This window comes from Choloepus didactylus, chromosome 4 (genome assembly GCF_015220235.1).
Source record: "Choloepus didactylus isolate mChoDid1 chromosome 4, mChoDid1.pri, whole genome shotgun sequence".
In the NCBI taxonomy this organism is placed as follows: domain Eukaryota; kingdom Metazoa; phylum Chordata; class Mammalia; order Pilosa; family Megalonychidae; genus Choloepus; species Choloepus didactylus.
This window is the reverse complement of record NC_051310.1, coordinates 147,845,341-147,866,829: the sequence shown is the minus strand read 5'-3', so window position 1 is coordinate 147,866,829 and position 21,489 is coordinate 147,845,341. Positions and strand designations below refer to the sequence as shown.

Below are 21,489 nucleotides of genomic sequence, written 5' to 3'. Positions count from 1 at the left end.
GCCATCTTTAAACTGTCTCATCTGCAGCTATTCTCTCAGCTTCTGTGTAATCTTTGAAGTATCCCGCTTGGCTGTGGCAAGCTCGTTCCTTCTGTATGAGCTTATATAGTGCTCTAGTAAACTAATCAAGGCCCATGCTGAATGGGCAGGGCCACACCTTCATGGAAATCATCCCTTCAGAGTTATCAGCCACAGTTGGGTGGGGCACATCTCCGTGGAAACAACCTAATCCAAATGTTCCAACTTAATCAGCACTAATATGTCTGCCCCCACAAGACTGCATCAAAGAACATGGTTTTTTTCTGGGGGACATAATATATACAAACCAGTACAGGAAAGTAACTGTTTTTCTGGACTAGAAAGGGCTTTCTAGTTGATTTATACCTCCAGCCTCAAACCCTACTGCTCTCTTCACCACTTTGCTTCTGGAACAATCTTTCTAAAGTACAAAGCTAAAAAAGTGACATTCTTTGCTTAGGATTCTTCAGTGGCTCCCCGTGATTTTGGGATATTCAAGCTCTTTAGCCTATATTCAAGCCAGATTCTCTTACTGTACTTCTGCATGGAAGAGTCAATAGTGTGGAGTGGTTTGTTTGTAAAAGTAGTTTCATGCCTTGCATTCTGACTTTGTTATCATAGAATCCAATGTCATAGTTTCCTAAACTTTGATTTTAATTTCTTGCCCTTGACTAAGATTATATTGTTTAACAGACAACCTTAGGAAGCAGCACTTTTTCTGATCAAATAGGCTAAAACTATCCCATGAGTGGTAAAGTAGCAAGATGTGAGGCATTGCTGAAAAATTATTTATCACAAAGTTAGCAAAATAAAGGAACTCTTCTACTCAAATTTCATGGAAAAGTAATTCATTTGTAGAAGCCAGTAAGTAGGAGAAACATTCTTACAAAGCAGTGGAGTGAGACAGCCCTGTGTGAAATGTGCTTCTTTTGAGCCGTGTGACCATAGAGAAGTTCCTTAATTTCTCTGAATTTTAATTTCCTCATCTGTAAAAGGAGATGTGCTAATTAAATGAGATAAAATGAAAACACATGCAGCTATGTGTTCAATATATTAGAATTCCTTTCTTAGGGAATTAGGCTTTTAGAGTAAGCAATTGTATTCCCATTTGAAATCATGGCATGAACATTTTGCTGCTATCTTCAGCAGACTGTGAAAAATTTTAGCTCTTCCATCCACCCACATCACGTACTTCCAATCCAGGGAAACTGAGGAGGCAAGGGGAGTTGGAGAGAATGATGCTTGAGCACAAAAGTGGGCATCTCCCGTGTTTCCATACCTCAGAAAAGTACTGCTGCTGCTCCCCTTCAGCTTCCAGAATTGAACTAAGCTTCCTTGTATTGAACTCCTCATGCTTAATGCTCAGCATTGTGCAGAATGGGTATTGACAGAGCTGCAACTGCTTTCCTAACTGGTTGTTATGAATCACACAATAAAAGACCATCTCCCAAGTGAGTTCTTGGATATACCTAGCAAGTTTTAATTAATAATTATTAGGTATCAATATACATGTCCATTTAGAAAAGGCCAGCAATGAGCATTTTAGACAGGTTTTAGGAATATGACTAGGTGAATGAGAATAGCCCCTTAGAAAATTCTCTGCTGCTTTCCTGTCTGTTCTAATGTGCTCCTTCTCTTCGTGCCCTTATAATCTTGTCCGTGGGTACTCTGAGTTCTCCTGGTACTTTTGGGTTGACCAGATGCTCAGTTTCCTCTGTCTTCTCACAGAGTGTATATTACAAGAATCTCCCTCGTTTCTCTCTTCCTCCACTCAAAAATTACATTTGTGGCTTTTTCCTGTTTAGAACTAGCTAGAAAAGACCTAAGGAAAATAAATCACTAATGATAACTATGGTTAATTAATGGAATTTCTTTTAAGCAAGAATGTATTAAAGACTAGGTAATACTTTAATTAAAAAAAAAAAAAAGCAAAGTGCCATGATATCGAATTCTAAGTCCCATGTTTGGGTTGGGCGATGCTGATATTTAAGGCTGTGGAGATATTCCTGGCATCATTCAAATTACACAACGAAGTAGCTACTTTTGCTGCTTATTTGTCATTTCAGCTACTTCTATGGTGAAATGATTGAAAATCCACACAAGGCCAGCAGTGGCTTACAGATTTTTGTTTTTCCTGTGCCATTCCATTTGGCATCAAAGAAGCAAGAAGTAGAAAAAAACTTGAGTAAGACTCTCAATGAGTGAATTATTTGGGGCCTTTTAGTTTTAACTTTTAGCTCTTTGGGGAAAATATGAGTTGTGTTCAGAAGCAACACCAAATTTTTGGCCTAATACCTTTCCATCACACTGAGCTGTAAGTTAAATAGATAATCCTTTGGAGGGAAAAAGGCTTGATTCATCTTTGCAAAATAACATTCTAAATGTGTTATTAAATGGAAATATTTTCTAAGATCTCAAAAGACCCCTTTCCTCAGGATTTCTGGGAAGCACAGTAGCTCTGTTTTATAGAAGAATATAAGCTGAGGCCTGGAGAAGATGAGAGACATGCTCTAGACTATACAGTGGGGGCTTATGGGGTAGGGGAACTTTTGTCCTGGAGTTAAAATTAGAGCACTCCTCCAGCTCTCGGCTTTAGAAAAATCTCTGCTGATCTAGGGTGGGGTGGGAGTGTGGGGGAGGTTAAAATCAGCCTCTTGGGTGGTGCCTAGGGTTGGTTGAGGTCAGCCAAAGAGGAAGGATAAGTCATGGTTTTGCTTTGATTTATTTTGATGTGTGATTTATGCACTCTGTTAGACAAGCTTTCTTCCTCTATTACTCTAACAGGCAGACTCATTGCTGGAGAGGACTGTCAGCTGCTTTCCTTGCATACCCACCATCACATGCCCCACCACCAGAGCCTGGGAAGACTGACCACAGACCGACATCTCCGAGGCATGAATAATTAGGTAGGCATAATGGAAGGCACTCACTGCACCCTCCAATTGCGTAAGCCCATTACCGAATTCTGCTACATCAGCTTCTATCTTCCAAAGGGGGATGTCAGAGGATTTTCATACAAGGGCACAGTAGCTCTAGACAAATCCAGTAAAGGTTTTCATATCTGCTACCAAGTCAGGGAGGGGTCAGACATCATCAGCCTCAGCCAGCAGCCGAATGAGCATCCAGGAGACATATTTTTCAAGCAGACTCCCACTAAAGACATTCTAACTGAGCTATACAAACTCACAGCAGAGAGGGAGCGACTGCTGGCCAATCTGCTGAGCTCAGACCACATCCTAGGTGTTGCGATGGGGAACCAGGAGGGGAAACTGCCGGAGCTGTCCATGAGCCTGGCTCTGGAGGACAACTATTTCCAGAGTGAAGATCGCTGGCAGGGGAAGCCCCCTGTGGGCTCTCTCAATAAGAAGAGTGTTCACAGGAACAAAAAGCCTCAGAGGTTTGGCAGGAGAAGGGACAGCTTTGAGGCACTCCTGCAGAAAAGGACCAGAAGAAAAGAGCGTGGGGACCAGGAATCATCTCTTCATATGGGGAAGGCCCAGGTGTCTTCCAGCAAGTCCCTTCCTCCTTCTCAAGCAAGGCCTAATCTTGGGCTCCTAGAAGAAAGAGGGAACTTGCCTCCAAATGGGGCACTTAGCACATGTCTGCCAAGGAGGGAGAGTTGCCCCTTGGAGATTCCTAGGAGCCTGGATGCAGACCCTGGCTTCGGGAGCTTTGGGACAGCTTCTGAGGGTACTGGGCTTGGAAGAGCAGTGTTGCCTCCTGACTGCCGCTCCACAGAGGCAGGAAGTGATGGTGTTCAGGGGCCACAGAGGAGGACTCACAGGCTGGAGCATCAGCAAACATGTTTGTCTGAAAGTCATGAGGACCCTGAGAAGCATCCCTCCAGGAGGGGGCGGAGGGAGAGGTCTGGTGAGCAGACTTGCAGGAAGAAACATGTTTCCAAAGTGGTGGCTAAAGTCCAGGACCTGTCCACTCACGTGCAGAGAGTAGTTAAAACCCATCCTGAGGGTGAGGAAAAGATGGCCAGTTGCCCAGCAGACCCAGCTGAGTGTATTTCCGTAGCAGACTTGCTCACCCTCCCGGGAACCGAGGCTGGGGCTCAGCACTCCAGGTGGCAGGGCAAGGTGCAGCAAGAGGACAGGGCATTGCGGTCATCAGCCAGAGAAAGAACCTTTGTTTCTAGTGTGCCCACCAGTGCTGAGGGGGCTGTAAACAAGATCCTCCTGAAGGTGATAGAGAGCGAGAAGGTAGATGAAGCCACAGAGGGGAAAAGGCTGGGCTTCCCCCGCAGCACGAGAGCTCCCCCCACCCTCCCAGAAAGAAGAGGCAAGAGGAAAGCTGGGCTGCCTCCAAGTGGTCACAAAACCTTGTTTCTGGATCTGCCAAACAGTGCAGGCCCAGATGCATCACAACCCCGAGGTGATGAAAAGAAGCTGTTTCCCCCAGCACTGGCAGCTGTCGACATGGTATTTAATAATTCATCCTCCCAGCCCGACTCACACAAACGGATATCATCTGTTCCCTCTCCTGGATCTCCAAGGCTCCCCAGCACTCAGCAGCATCACAGGATCCTCCGGGTCCCTCCACTGCCTGGGGAGAGGGAAGCTGCTCTTAATGCCTCTCCTGGTGGAAAGAGTGGTTCCTTCTCTGGGTCCCCCTCTGCTGACACCTTGGAGCCACCATCCTCTGCGAGGGTCACGGAGACCAAAGGAGCCAATTCCGCCTCCCTCAGAGCAGGCCAACCTCGGTTGGTGCCTAGGGAAACTTTGGAGAAGAGCTTGGGATCAGGGAAGACCACAGCTTGGCCCCAGCACCGGTCACCTCCAGGTTAGTGCCTGTTTAAGATGCTTTGAATCTGTTTTTTGGATGATTTAGACACTATCAATCTGCATATGCTATTCGGAGACCAGCTAATTAATAACGAACCGGAATTCCTAGGCCTGTTGGTTTACCTTGTAGCGAGAAAACTGAAGTGGTAGAAAACTGGGAGTGTGGAGATGATGATGATGGTGTTGAATTGGGAGGTATGGGGTGTAGTTGCTTCCAGAAGCAATACTTTGTAAATGTCTTTTTTTTTTTTTTTTTTTTTTGCATACTTTAAAGCTGCTTCTATGGTTGCTTAAGATAGGACTCTCCAAGAAAACAGGAGCAGGCAGAGAGAAGTAGCAACTTGTTTCTGCCTTAGAAGCTAACACTAAGTAATTGGCCCCATGACCTAAATTCTTTTGCTGTTCACACTGCTGGGGTACTTCTTGAGTTTGTGGGGCTACTCTGAGCAGAAGAGCAAAAACATTTGCTCATCTGTCTGTGGTTGGAGGGTTTCTTTTTGTTTTGTGTTTTATTTTGTTTTAGACTTTGTTTTTGTTTTAATAATCACCTTTATAAGCTTCATTATTTTATGACAAAAGCCTTTTTTTTTTTTTTACCAGAACAGGGATGAATTCAGTCTTATTTGAAGAAGGTTGGTTCAAATTTTCACTATGTTTTCAGTTCCCAAAACAAGCTTGAAGTAACTGTTTATTCTTAAATTATGTTTTACTTATAGGTTACTACTGTTTCTGTTAAAACATAGTTTCTTACTCAAAAGGTACTATAGAGTTAATCTGGATTGTGTGCTTAATATGATTTAAAATTCTACATGAGAATAATTTTCAGGGTTCAATAAGTGGCCTAAGGACCAAGAAAATACAGTAGGTAAGAAGTGTCACTGCTGTATTCATTATATTTTCCAGGCCAGTGTGGCCAAAACGTCAGTGTTTTGTAAGCTACAGAATAGGTAATCTGTTCTTTCCCAGCAGTCCCTTAACAGTGTATCGTCAGTGCTTTGTCTTGGGAGTAATAGCTCATAAGATGTTATACGGTCTCTTAAAGGTTATAGAAAACATCATGTTCTTAAGCTAAAAATATCTATCTAAGAAAGAAATTTCAAAAACTTTGCTCATTTTGAACTCTTGACATTTTATACATTTCTCTAAATCATTGATCTGGGAGGTGGTTCTTTAAAAATGTGGTAAATGCTTTTAATCTTGTTTTCGTATATTATCTATCATAGCCTGGTAAGACTTGCTACTTTCAAAATATAACCAATTTGCTTCACCAGCGAAGTCATAGAATTGTAGATTTTGTATCATGTATTGTAGAATCTTAGTGATGAAGCCTTTGTTCATATGAATGTTGGAGCTTTGGAAATACTTGGAAAGTAGCTCTGTGGAATCACTCAGTGAGGCATGAGTGTGGAGTATGTAACCTTAACTCCAGAGGGTTCTTTTTAGAAATCACATCAAATTCAAGGATTATGTGCCCCTCACCCTGAACCTGTATCTTAAATATTTTGATCTTTGGTAAATACTTTTTCCTGACACAAGAGTATCATATTAATTTTGCTTTCATGTTTCTGTACAAAAAAATATTATATACATTCTGTCATGTTTGGGTCAAGGCATACACACAGAGGATATTCAGTTTCTTTTGGTGGCTGACCATGAGGCCACCAAGGGATAAGTTCAGTGAATGATCACACTTTGCCTTGGCTTCTGCATTCAATTGCTCATAAACCATTCCCTTTACTTTGTCCTCACTCTCCAATGGGGATCTTCAGTAGAACTTTAAGGAGCCAATCATAAAAATCATAGGGATTGTTTGCCAGGGAGACTCCCATGCTTCCAACCATGTAAAAGCTCTCAAGGGCTTGAGAAGGGGAAGGAGAGCAGGAGGGTAGGAGTGGGAGACACTTTTCTTTCTGGCATGGTTAACTTAACATGGAGACCTTCTCCTAGGACATCCAAGAATGATCTCTTATCATCAGCCTGTCTCAGAAAGGCTTTAATGTAGCAGTTCTCCAGATAGCATCTTTGATCTGTATCCAGTATCTGTTATCTTGTGTTTTCTTGCCCCCTTTCCTTCCTCTAGTTACCCCTTTTTTGCAGCCTGAATCCTCTTCATATTCTGGATCCTTCAATGACTTCCTATAACTGGTGGGTCCATACAGAGAGAATTTTCCTACTTCCAGCTACCTTTGTCTTTCACTTTGTTTCTCCTCACACGCAATCCCAGCAGAAACGCCAGACAGGCCCAGCAGCCCAGAGAAAGGGCTATAGTTCATTTACCATCCTGTACACTGGCCCTTTATTTGAATATAGCTCCTACCATCTCCCATGTTAGCTATTAACCAGGTCGAGTTTATGGTCTGTGCACATTTATTTCCTGTGGAAACAACATCTAGGTATTTTATTGATGTGATATGATTAGGATTATCAAAAGCTCTCATTAACTGTTCAAGTAAGAGATTAAACCTGGCAAAAATAATTAGATCCCTTTCCAGTTGGAAGACTCTTTAGTGTTATAGGCAAGTGGTAATACCCAGGAAAGCATGAAATCCGTTTCTCCTCCTCATGGGACCAAGTAGTTAAAGCTGACATTACCATTCACACAGGAAACAGGATAAAGGTATCACAGAAGCTTTTGGCCCTCCTACAGTTGGCTTTGTAATTTGCTTAACTCTTCTTTCCAAGGATCATATGCAGGAATGCCTTGTCAGGTGGTGGTAGGATCAAACCAAGAATATACTAACAATGAATGACAGCCAAATTTGTCCTCTCATGCCTATCATGGGGTGTTTTTCCTCCCCTAACCTTGGAATCGGTTTTGTAGTGTTTTACTGTGGTGATGGGCCTGGTGTAGAATGTTCTCAAGCCTTTGTGGGGTGTGATATTTTCTCAGACCTTTGAGTGACTGAGTTGTGCTAACCTGCAAAGCAGTGTCCTTAGGGCTTGACACTGGAATTGCCTCCCATTTTCCTGGCTTTCATTTACCTTTTATCTGAATAGACCCTTCTAATGCCAAAAGAATCACATGGATCTTGGGCCCCTATAGTCAGGAGGATGCCCAGTGCTTTCGAGTGCTTCTGAATAATCTCATGATCTTTTTCCTTTGTCATCCACTGAGGGGATGACAGAAGCATTTGCCCCAGGCATAGTTCTTGATACTGTGAACCATTTGTTCAATTTCTGTTCCCATCAAAAGATGTAATGAATGTCATCTGATGAAGGGTTGAGAAGGCATACTTGTAACAGATTTTATTGTGTCTAATGCTACTTTCAAAGCATTGATTTCTCTCTGGACACACACCAAGGGAGTAGAAATACATTCTTATTAATGTAGAGGTTTGATGTAATTCCAATAAAAATTTTAAGAAGCTTCACATTAATGGATATATGAAATCATTTAAAATTATTATAGAAATTATGCAGTACATAGAAAGTAATCTGTAATTAATGTTAAGAGAGGAAATAGGAATAAAAAAGTACGTATACCACATCTTGTGAAACAGATAATAGCAATTACATTGCCAAGACATACATGGCTGTAAACTTTTTATTTTTTTAAATTAGAGAAGTTGGAGGTGTACAGAAAAATCATAAAGAAAATACAGAGTTCCCATATACCCTTCCTCACATACATTTTTCCCTATTATTAACATTTTGTATTAGTATGGTATCTTTGTTACAAATGGTGAAAGAATATTATTATAATTGTAATAGTAACAGTAATCCATGGTTTATGTTAGGGTTCACTGTGTTGTACAGTCCTGTGTTTTTAAAATTTTTGTTTTTATTAGAGAAGTTGTAGTTTTGTGGAAAAATCATGCAGACAATACAAAGTGCATATATACCATCCTTTATTATCACCTTGCATCAGTGTGGTACATTTCTTACAATTCCTGAAAAACCTTTTTAAAGATTGTACTGTTAACTATAGTCCATTGTTTATAATAGGGTTCATTTTTTTGTGTTGTACAGTCCTATGTATTTTTTAAGTTTTTATTCCAGTAACATATATACAACCGAAAATTTGCCCCTTTAATCACACCCAAATATAAAATTAATAGTGTTGATTACACTCACAATGTTGTCTACCATCATTGCCATTCATTACCAAAGCTCTTCCATCACCCCAAATGAATTAGGTATCAATTAAGCATTAACACCCCATTCCCTACCCCAACCCTGGCCCATGGTAACCTATATTCTAGTTTCTTACTCTATGACTTTGCTTATACTAGTTAGTTTGTGTCAGAGAGATTATACAGTATTTGTCATTTTCTGTCTGGCATATTTCACTTAATATGATGTCTTCAGGGTTCATCCATGTTGTTGCATATGTCAGAACTTCATTCCTTTTTACAGCTGAATAATATTCCATTGTATGTATATACCACATTTTGTTTTTCCATGGCATCTGTTCATGGACATCTGGATGGCTTGCATCTTATTGCAATTTTGAATAATGCCACGAAAAACATCAGTGTGAAAATATCTGTTTTAATCCCTGCTTTCAATTCTTTTGGTTATATATCTAGAAGTGGGGTTTCCAGGTCATATGGTAATTCTAAATTTAATTTTCTGAGGAATTGCCAAAATGTTTTCCAAAGTGGCTGCACTATATTGCATTCCCACCAAGAGTGAATGAGTATTCCTATTTCTGCACATCCTCTACAACACTTGTTATTTTGTGTTGTTTGTTTTTTAATAGTAGCCATTCTATTGACTGTGAAATGGTATCTCATGGTGGTTTTGATTTTCATTTCCCTAGTGGCTAATGATTTTGAGCATCTTTTCGTGTGCTTTTTTTTAAATTCAATTTTATTGAGATATATTCACATACCATACAATCATCCAAAGTGTACAATCAGTTGTTCACAGTACCATCACATAATTGTGCATTCATCACCCCAGTCTAATTTTGAACATTTTCCTTGTACCAGAAAAAGTAAAAATAAGAATAAAAAATAAAAGTAAAAAAGAACACCCAAATCATCCCCCCCACCCTATTTTTCAGTTAGTTTTTGTCCCCATTTTTCTACTCATCCATCCATCCACTGGATAAAGGGAGTGTGATCCACAAGGCTTTCACAGTCACACTGTCACCCCTTGTAAACTACATTGCTATACAATCATCTTCAAGAGTCAAGGCTACTGGGTTGCAGTTCGATAGTTTCAGGTATTTACTTCTAGATATTCCAATGCATTAAAACCTAAAAAGGATTATCTATATAGCGTCCACCAGAGTGACCTCTCGACTCCATTTGGAATCTCTTAGCCACTGAAACTTTATTTTGTTTCATTTTGCACCCCCCTTTTGGTCAACAAGATGTTCTCAATCCCATGATGTTGGGTCCAGATTCCTTCCCAGGAGTCATATCCCATGTTGCCAGGAAGATTTACACCCTTGGGAGTCAGATCCCACATGGGGGGAGGGTGAATTCCCCTGCCCAGTTGGCTTAGCTAGGGAGAAAGGGCCACATCTGAGTAACAAAGAGGTACTCAAGGGGAGACTCTTAGGCACAATTATAAGCAGATTTAGCCTCTCCTTTGCAGTAACGAGCTTCATAAGGGCAAATCCCATAATAGAGGGCTCGGCACAACAAACCGTCAGTCCTCAGTGTTAATGAGAACATCAGCAACAATCCAGCTGAGGAAGCCCAACACCTCTGCATTTGCCCCCAGCTCCTCAGGGAGGCCCTGCATATATATTTTTATTCTCTGTCCAAATTACTTTGGGATATGTTGCTATTTCACACTAACCTATGCTGACCTACCAGGTCTCACTTCCTGTTCAATGTTCCATGTAATTATGGTATTTGAACAAACTGTATGAGTTAAATTGTTCAGGAAATACAGATCTGGCACCAATTAAACATCTCTTCCTTTGGTCTCACATTTTCATGTGCTTTTGGCCATTTGTATATCTTCAGTGGAGAAATGTCTTTTTTAATCTTTTGCCCATTTTGAAATTGAATTGTCTTTTTGTTGAGATGTGTGATTTCTTTATATATTCTGGATATTAAAGCCATATTGGATATGTGGTTTCTAAATATTTTCTTCCATTCTGTAGGTTGTCTTTTTACTGTCATGATAAAATCCTTTGATGCACAAAAGCAAGTTTTTCATTTTGATGAAGTCCCATTTATCTCTTTTTCTTTGGGTATAGAGTCTAAGAAACTATTGCCTAACACAATGTTCTGAAGATGCTTCCCTACATTTTCTTCTAGGAGTTTAATAGTTTTGGTTCTTAAACATAGGTCTTTGATCCATTTTGAGTTAATTTTTGTATATGGTGTGAGGTAGAAGGTCCATCTTTATTCTTTTATATATGGATATCGAGTTTTCTCAGCACCATTTGTTGAAGATACTTTTCTTTCCCAATTAACTGAAGTTGGCACCCGAGTCTAAAATCAATTGGCCATAGGAATGAGGATTTATTTCTCATGGTCAATTCAATTCCATTGGTCTCTATGTCTGTCCTTGTGTGTGTGCCATGCTGTTTTGATTACTGAGCTTTTTGATAAGTTTTAAAATTGGGAAGTGTGAGTCCTCTGACTTTGTCTTTTCAAGATGATTTTGACATTTTGGAATACTTTATCTTCCCATATAAATTTGATGATTGGCTTTTTACATTTCTGAAAAGAATGTATAGAATTTTTATTGGGATTTAGTGTAATCTGTAAATTTCTTTGGGTGGAATCTACATCCCAACAATATTTAGTCTTCTGATTTATGAACATGGAATATCCTTCCATTTATATAGATCTTCTTTGGTTTCTTTTAGCAATGTTTTTTAGTTTTCCATGCATAAGCCCTTTATATCCTTGGTTAAACTTACCCTAGATGTTTGATTATTTTAGTTGCTATTTTAAATGGATTTTTTTTCTTGATTTCCTCTTCAGATTGTTCATTTCTAGTATATAGAAACTCTACTAATGTTTGTGGGTTGACCTTGTACCCTGCCACTTTGCCAAATTTATTTGTTCTTGTAGCTTTGTTGTGGATTTTTCAAGATTTTCTATATATTGGATCATGCCATTTGCAAATCAGGAAAGTTTTACTTCTCCTTTGGACATCCTTGGATGTCTTTTATTTCTTTTTCTTGCCTAATTGCTCTGACTAGAACTTCTGGTACAATGTTAAATAACAGTGGTGAAAGTAGGCATCCATGCTAGTCTTTTCCATGATTTTAAAGGAAAATCTTTCAGTCTTTCACTTTTGAGTATGACGTTAGCTGTGGTTTTTTCATAAATGGCCTTTATCATGTTGGGGAAGATTCCTTCTATTTCTAGTTTTCTACATGTTTTTATCAAGAACAGGCACTGGATTTTGTCAGATGCCTTTTCCTTGTCAATTGATATTATCTTGTGTTTTTTCCTTTGTTCTATTAATGTGGTGTATTACTTTAATTGATTTTGTTATGTTGAATCACCCTTGCATTCCTGGGATGAATCCCACTTGATTATGATGTATAATTCTTTAAATGTGTTGTTACATTTAATTTGCTGTTATTTGGTTTATGATTTTTGAATCTATATTCATAAGGGATATTGGTCTCTAATTTTCTTTTCCTGTAGTAGCTTTATCTGGCTTTGGTATTAGGGTGATTTTGGCCTCATAGAATGAATTAGGGAGTATTCCCTCCTCTTCAGTTTTTTGGAATAATTTGAGCAGGGTTAGTACTAGTTCTTCTCATAATTGTTGGTAAACTTTGCCGGTGAAGCCGTTTAGTCCTGGGCTTTTCTTTGTTGGGAGGTTTTTGATTACCGATTCAATTTCTTTACTTGATAAATATTTGTCTATTGAGATCTTCCATTTCATCTTGAGTCAGTATAAGTTGTTTGTTTCTAGGAATTTGTCCATTTCTTCTAGATTATCTAATTTATTGGTGTACAGTTGTTCACAGTATTATCTTATAATCCATTTTATTTTGTGGGTTTGGTAGTAATGTATACCCTTTCATTTCTGATTTTAGTTATTTTCATTTTCTCTCTTTTTTCTTTGTCAGTCTAGCTAAAGGTTTGTAGATTTTATTGATCTTTTCAAAGAACCAACTTTTGGTATTGTTTATTCTCTTTATTGCTTTTTTATTATCTGTTTCAATTATCTCCACTCTAGTCTTTGTTATTTCCTTCCTTCTGCTCACTTTGGGTTAGTTTGCTTTTTTTTTTTCCCTAGAGTTCCAGTTGTGTGGTTAGGTCTCTTATTTGAGGTCTTTTTTCTTTTTTAATTTAAACATTTAGAGCTATATATTTACTGCTAGCACTGCCTTTGCTGAATCCTATAATTTTTGGTATGTTGTTTTTTCATTTTCATTTGTCTCAAGATGTTTCCTAGTTTCCCCTGTGATTTCTGCATTGATCCATGGTTTATTTAAGAGTGTGTTGTTTAATTTCCATGTATTTGTGAATTTTACATGTCTCCCTCTTTTACTGATTTCTAGCTTCATTCATTGTGGTCAGAGACGTTATATTGTATGACTTCATTATTTTTTAATTTATTGAGACTTTTTTATGAACTAACACATGGTCTGTCATGGAGAATGATACATATCCACTTGAGAAGAATGTGAATTTTGCTGCTGTTTGGTGAAGTGCTCTGTATATGTCTGTTAGCTCTGGTGTGGTTTGGTTTATAGTATTGATTTATAGTATTAGTCAAGTCTTCTATTTTCTTATAGATCCTCTGTCTAGATGTAATATCCATTATTTAAAGTGGAGTGTTGAAGTCTACTACTACTAATGTAGAAGCATTTGTTTCTCCATTCAAATCTGTCAGTATTTGCTTCATATAAATATTTTGGGGTTTTGCCTTTAGGTGCATATTTACATTTATAATTGCTATTTCTTCATATTGAATTGACCCCTTTATTATTATTCAGTGACCTTCTTTGTCCCTCATAACACTTTTTGACTCAAAGGCTATTTTATCTGATATTAGTATAGGTATACCAGCTTTCTTTTGGTTACTATTTGCATGGTATATTTTTTTCTATCTTTCACTTTCAACCTACTTGTGTCTTTGAATTTATGGTGAGTCTCTTGTAAAGAGCATATTGTTGGGTCATGCTTTTTTATCCATTCTGCCAATCCCTGCTCTTTGACTAGAGAGTTTAATCATTTGTATTTAAAGTAACTACTGATAATACAGAACTTTCTTCTGTCGTTTTTCTATTTGGTCTTTGTAAATCTTATAACTTTTCTGACCCTCAATTCTCTCATTAATCTCTTCTGTCATATTTATTTGAGTTGTTGTGTTATACCATTCTGAATCCCTTCTCATTTTTTCTGTATATATTTTTCAGTTATTTTGTTTGTGGTTAACATGGGGCTTAAATTTAAATCTGTGACATTTTCATATCAAATGTTAGATTTGATACCAACTTAACTTTAGTAGCATAAACATTTTTCTATACCCTGCCAGAACCCCACCTTTTTGTTGTACCTGGTATAAAGTATGTCTATACATTGTAACTCCAAAACCATAGATTTATCATGAAATTTTATGTATCAAGAAATAAAAAGTGAGTTACATACCAAATAGTACAATACAATAGTACTGGGCATTCGTAATTACATGAATATGGGTACCTTTATCCAAGGTCCTTATTCCTTTATATTACTTCAGTCTACTGTCTAGTGTCCTTTCCTTTCAATCAGAAGAATTCCCTTTATCTTTGCTTATAGGGAACAAACTCACTCACCTTCTGTTTATCTTGGAATGTCTTAATCTGCCTCTCATTTTTGAAAGACTGTCTTGTTAGATATAAAATTCTTGGTTAGCGATTATTTTCTTTCTGCACTTTAAATATTTCATCCCACTGTCTTCTTGCTTTCATGGTATCTGATGAGAAATTGGAATTTGATCTTATTGGGACTCACTGTGTGTAATATGTTTCTTTTCTCTTGCAGCTTTAGAATGCTTTCCTTGTTCTTCGCATTCAAAAGTTTGACTATGTGTCTGGGCATGATTCTTTTCAAGTTCATCTTGTTGGGGTTCATTGGGCATCTTGAGTGTGCATATTCATGTATTCATGTCTTTCATTAAATTTGGGAAGTTTTCTCCCATTATTTCTTTGAATATTCGTTCTGCTCCTTCTCTTGTTCTTCACCTTCTGAGTCTCCCAAAACGTGTATACTGGTATGCTTGGTGGTGTCCCACAGGTCTTTTAGACTCTGTGTGCTTTTTTTTTTTTTAATTCTTTCTTTTTCCTCTACTCTTCATTGTGAATCATTTCCAACTGTCTTGCCTTTAGGTTCATTGATTCTTTCTTCTTCCAGTTCCAGTCTGCTGTTGAAACCCTCTATGAAATTTTTCATTTAATTTTTTTTTATCTTCACCAGGATTTCTATTTGGTTCCTTTTTTAAATTTTCTATCTCTTTATTGAGATTCTCATATTTTTCATACATTGTTTTCCAATACCATTTAGTTCTTTGTCTTTGTTTCCATTTATTTCCTTGAACATATTGAGGGTCATTTTAAAACAATCTTTCTCTTGTATGTCCAACATCTGGTGTTCTTCACTTATGCTTTCTGAATTTTTCTCTTGTTCCTTTGGATGGGCCATCATTTCCTTTTCTTTGTTTGTCTTATATTCTTTTGTTCCACACTACACATTTTAATATTTTATAGTGTTAATACTCGGTTTTAGTTCTTGAACTGTCTGTTCCTTAAATTTGTATCCAGCTAGTGAGATGACAGATTTTCTTGAGTGCCAGGAAATAGAAAAGTCCATGCAAATAACACCTTTCACAGTCTTTGCAAATTGGCTGTGCATTGGCTGGTGCTCTCCTTCAAAGATCATCCCAAGGTGAATGTGAAGTGGAGGGTCCACTCCATCTTTTCTGAGACTGTGTCTTGTCCTGTGCTTGTGCTTCCTCATTTATAGGAATTTGAATGCCTCCTCTGTTCCCTATGAAATAGATTTTATCCCCTTCTGCATGCTCTATTGTATGACTTAAAGCAGATAATATTATGCCCCACCCTGCTTTGACTTAATTGTTTCCTACACTGATTTACCTGTCTGCAAGCTGCTTCTGCCTACAGCAGTTCTGGGAGGGTGAACTAGAGATGAATTTGTTTGTTGGTTCAGTCTTTGAGGCTGCCGCACAATGGACTGCCACATACATTCAGGCACCCCAGTATGTTCATAGGGGTTACTCTGTTCCCTCCTGAACAGAGCCAGGGACCCACGATGGGAGTGTAGGCTGGCTCCACACCACATCAGGGAGGGAATTGGGGAGTGGCCTGCAAGGGCACCTTGAGTTTCTCCTACCCTTTCTAAAGCTGTATTTTCTTGGTTTGGTACTCACCAGGTTACTACAACCTTTAACTGTTTTCTGGCATTTTGAGGAAGACACCTCTGCCAGTGTTTGTTAGTTGTCCAGAGTTTCTTGGGGGAATGACACCCTGGAGAATCTTACATTGCATTTTGGCCACCCAGAAACTGCTATATACTTTTGAGAAAGTAATGGGATCATAAATGAAAATATATGTATCCTTGACCTACAGTCTCTCTTTTAAGAATCTTGCTTATATAAATACATACACCATATATGCATCAGGGTGTTCACTGCAGCATTGTAATGGCAAACAGCTGTAAACAATTTGGATTTTCATCCGTAGAGAAATGGTTAAATAAATACTGGTACGTTTATACTCTGTAATATGAGGCTATTCAAAGTACTGAACTAGATTTATATCTAGCAACTTGCAAAGTAATATACAGAATGATCTCAGATTTTGTAAAAACAAGTATTCCCCGTCCCTATATATGTATGTATATATGTATATGTGTGTGTGTGTGTGTGTGTGTGTGTGTGTGGCATGAGTTTGAATATTATGAAGACAGGTGTGGGAAACAGTACCAGCCAGACTATCATTCTTTATCCAGGGGCAAGGGGATGGAGAGTGAGGCGAAGGAGAAGGAAACAGAATTGGGGAAGAGTATTAATTTTTTCTTTACATATTTTTGCATTGTTTCACTGATTGTGGTGAATGTGTCACTTATAATTTTTGAAGAGTGATTTAACTACTTTTACTTATTAAGTAAAAAAAATAAATAAATAAACGCACCTCCTATAGTGTTGTGTATATTGGTGTATTAGGATGACAGATGACCACACTTTTCTTTTGTTGTTTTTTCCGCATGTCCTTTCATAAGGCCAAGAAGCTCAGCATTGAGATTGTAGCCTTGTTACAAAGGGAAATGTACGTTGTTAGAGAGCTGTAAAAGGAATGAGCAAGAAGAAGCACTAAGGGAGATAGGATTAGATGAGGATAGAGCAGAATCCAGAAACCAAAGGAAGAAAGCAATTCAGAAGGACTCCAGGAATAGACAGGGTCCTGGCTGGAACAGAAACCTCCGGGCCTGAGAGAGCAAGGGTGGAGGCAGTCACTGGAACCTAGAGAGGGCAGCTTTATGGAGAGGATCCCTGACAGGAGTGTAGTCTTGTGGTAGAGGTACCTAGCAGGGAGGAAGCTGGGAATTTTCCTTGCATCTTCTGCCTGTAAACATCCTCTAACTGAACCAACCAGAAGGCAGTGTATAAGGGAGCAGGCGGATATGTTCTACACACAGGGTTGAGAAGGGTGGAAAGTGGATCTGGACAGGAAAATGGGAGATAAGAGGATGCACATAAATTGAAGGTCATGAAGACTAAGAAAAGACTGTTGCTTTTATCCCTCTTTGAAGGAACTATTTGGTAGAATGGTCAGTCTAGAAGCAGACTGGAAGAAGCTAGCTATAAGTAGGTGATGAGGAAGTGGAGGTAGTGACTACAACTTTTTTTCAGTCTATTGGTGAATGGATGTAGAAAGATAAAATGGCATTTTAAATGGGCAACAGGATTGAGAAGACTGCCTATGTGTATGTGTGGTGTATGTCTTGTTATAGAACAGTGATTATCGTGATAATAAGTGATTATTACTATTTCATTTCTTTGTATTTGATCTTTCTACTTCTATATTTAATGAGATTGTCTCTTTTACTACTAAAAGTTCAAACACATGTGAAGTGAAAGAGTGAGAAGATCTTGTGACACAGTTTTCATTCCATGGATTCAGAAAATAAGATCTGTTTTTCTAAAACAGAGCTCTTATATTTAATGATGATTAATATCACAATGTACCTTGTGGCTTTTTGTGAAAAGCACAAAATGAATTTAAAAAATATCTTCCCCTATTGTCTCACATTAAGAAGAGCTAATTAGCATGTGAAAAATTAAATGTCTTCTACTAATGAACAGTTTATATTTTGAGGTTGGTTTCCATATAAAATAAATGATGAGCATTTCTTGCATCCAAATTTTGTTTTTCAAAAAGGAAAATGTTTCAAAGGCCAGGATCATGGCTAAGATCTGATGTTTTAAGATCCCTAGCTGGCTTCATATATGTGAATTTTTTTCCAGATTAATGTTGAATTCTGCTTTGGGGAGAGCAACTTCTGTTTGTTTTTTTCATTAATCTTTTTTCTTTTCTTGGATTTCAGCAGCACAAAATTTAAAGCAAGGACAGCTAGTCTGTGGTTCTAGGCCATACACAGCCATCTAAAGTAATTCTAAAGAAATATAGAAATGGCAGAATTAACATTGCAGTTAAAATAAATAGCACTGGAAAATCTAAAAGAGAGAAAAATATTTAAAAATAAATAGATACTACATTTTGAGGAACGATTTGCTGAATATGTGTGCTCCAATAACTCAACCATTCTACCTCATAGCATCCCTGGTTGGGGCATAAAAACAGATTTAAATTTTAAGGTGTCATTGGATTATATGCATTTTATCAAATTGATAAAGCAAAGCTGTGAACATGGAAAATGGTGTTTTTGTTTCCTCATGGATTCTTCTGGAAAGAGGGCAGTGGGGAGTGGGTGGGAGGGATTTGTGGAGGTCGGAGACACTACCCTGGGCTCACCTTCTTTTGATAGCTGTTTTCAGGTAAGTGACTCTGTATTGCCCATCTCCCTTCATCCACTTTTGGATCACTTACAAGGATAGTAACTTCTGTGGGAAGATTCTTAATCAGGAATAGAACTGTATTTAATGCACATTTGTGGCCCCTGGGCTGTGGTTTTAGGCCACACCATCTCCCTAGAGTTCTGTGTGCCCCGGCAGTGCAGCCTCCTTTCACAAAATCTCCAAGTTCTGGAGTTCTTTTTCACTCTCATAGAACGTTCAAGGAGCTTTTTTTCAGTTTGAACCAGATGCTTTCCATGGGTCTCAGAACCTTGTAGGAAAGAAATTGAAACTAGGTCAGAATTGGGATTCAGAGGGTTTTGTGGGGGCCCTTGAAGGATATTGTGCAATAGGGAGGAGCAATGAAGGACAAGCGCCATGAGAGAAGAACAATCTGGGCCAGACGTTTTTTGCACGAACATCTCCTCATCTTCCTGGGAGTGCCTCTACTCTGGGAGAAGGGGTTTGGATGTGGAAGGAAGGAAGAAATTTATCATTAGAAGCCCCAAATTTTGCAGTGTGGATGAGCAGTTCAGTAGAAGCAGAAACTTTCCTGCTGGCCAGAGGGAGAAAAAAGCCCAGCTTCAGGAGTCTAGAGGAGGTTGGTAGCAACCTAAGGGCAGCAGAAGATCAGGAGTAATGGAGCAGGACTTCGGCAAGAGCAGCAGGCCCCCAAGCGCAAACCTTGAAGGAGCCTCCCACATGCTCCTGGGACCTCTGCAGCCTATAGCTAGGGAGGAAGATCCTGAGAAAGGACTAAAATCATGTAACTCAAGTGGGTGAGAGCCTCGAACATTGAGATCCAGATTTTTGTAAACCATGAAATACAGTTTTATTCATAATAAAGCAGTAAGTTGGTGTTCTGGTTTGCTAATGCTGCTGGAAGGCAAAATACCAGAAATAGATTGGCTTTTATAAAGGGGGTTTATTTGGTTACACAGTTATAGTCTTAAGGCCATAAAGTGTCCAGGGTAAGGCATTAATAGAGTAGCTTTTCTGAAGGATGGCCATTGGTGTCCGGACAACCTCTGTTAGCTGGGAAGGCACGTGGCTGGTGTCTGCTCCAGAGTTCTGGTTTCAAAATGGCTTTTTCCCAGGACATTCCTCTCTAGGCTGCAGCTCCTCTTCACAGTGTCAGCTTCCAATGGCCGTCTTCAAAATGTGTCTCTCAGTTGCTCTGAGGTCCCTCTGTCTGTGAATTCCTTTATAGGACTCCAGTGATCCAATTAACACCCACCCCGAATGGGTAGGGTAACAGCTCCATGGAAATTATCCAATCAAACGTTCCATTCACAGGTGATTGAGTCACATCTCCATGGAAACAGTCAGTCAAAGGATTCCAATCTAATCAACACCAATGAAGTCTGCCCACACAAGACTGCATCAAAGAACATGGTGTTTTGGGGGACATAATACATCCAAACCAGCACAGTTAGATTTTTCCTAAAATGTTATATAGGTTTATTTTTTTAAACCTAAGTTAAAGTTTTGCGTTTGAGTTTGAAGTTTGAAGGGAGAATCCAGAAATAATCTTGTGAGCAATAAAAGCTGTTGGTTTCCAGGTTATACATGGGCAAGTTAGCCAAGGGGAATTATGGAGGGAGTAAGTAATATGTACAGCTGGAGCCCCAGCTCTGTTCTCCCTCAGATTCAGACATGTCTGGGTATGTCTGGATAATTAGATGGTTGAGCCTGTCAGGAGTCTTTTGCTTGAGAGCTTAGAGGATTGTCACAGGAAAGAGCTCATCCTAAGGAAAGCAGGATTTGAGGCACATTAGAGGAGTGTGCCAGCCCGAGAGGGGAGGGGCAATACTGAAAATAGCATTATGTGTACACTCCAGATTTTTCCACTTACCCAGCCCCCAGAGACTCATGCCTGGTGGATCCTAGGGAGAGAGGAGGCAGTTTTTTAAAAAGCAGAGTGAAAATTTGAAAAGTAATTTTACTAAAACGTCTTTAAGACATTGAAGGCAAGATCTTCATAGCAGATTATAGCAAACATGTGGATGAAGATCTTACCAACCCAAGGTGCCCTTGAAGTATGGAGTGACAGAAAACATTGTGGAATAAACCAAGCAGGACTGGACAATATTTTATAACATCCTAAAGAGAAGTGGAAGAGGTGGGCAGAAGCATTAAGAAGTACCCTCAGCAGCTAATAAAAGAGAGGACAGTGGTGATTGCAGAGAGAATTATCTCCATGAGCACACATGATTCCTAGAATGATTCAGGAGAAAATGATGTGTTGTGGGGAGGGAGGGATCAAAATTTGTAAAGCCAGAGAAATACTGATTTTGTACCTTGTTATTACTCCCCCTAACTGCCATCACTGGAGGGAGTAATATCAAATATGTAGGTTTCTTGTATGAATCAAATGAAATAATGTAATGAAAATACTTCAGAAAGCACTAGAAAATATTAGTTTTATTATAATTACAGATTACTCTTGGTTCATAGGGCCAGAAAGATTCAATAATCCACTCTATTTGTTGTTTTCCAATGATGAAATGATGCTGCAAATAATAGTTCACAACCAGTTATTCTATGTGAATTTCTTGATTTCCTTTTGATTAATGCTATTAGCTTACTTGTCTAGCATCTTTATTGGACTCATTGTTCTGTGAGGGTTAATTTTGTATTTTTAACCCAATTTTTTAAAAACTTGAAGGCAGGGTATGTATTATACCTCTGATGTACTCCAATGGGGGTCTAGCTTAAAACTGGTTCA

General features: G+C 38.8%; 1 protein-coding gene across 1 annotated transcript in view; it reads left to right on the top strand.

The window, feature by feature from the left end:
- The first annotated feature begins 2,933 nt into the window (after positions 1 to 2,933).
- The window catches only part of FMN1 (formin 1), a 423,214-nt gene continuing 404,658 nt past the window's right edge, over positions 2,934 to 21,489 (top strand). The window contains 1 exon segment of the mRNA XM_037834370.1: positions 2,934 to 4,806. Coding sequence (XP_037690298.1) covers positions 2,934 to 4,806 — 1,873 coding nt within the window.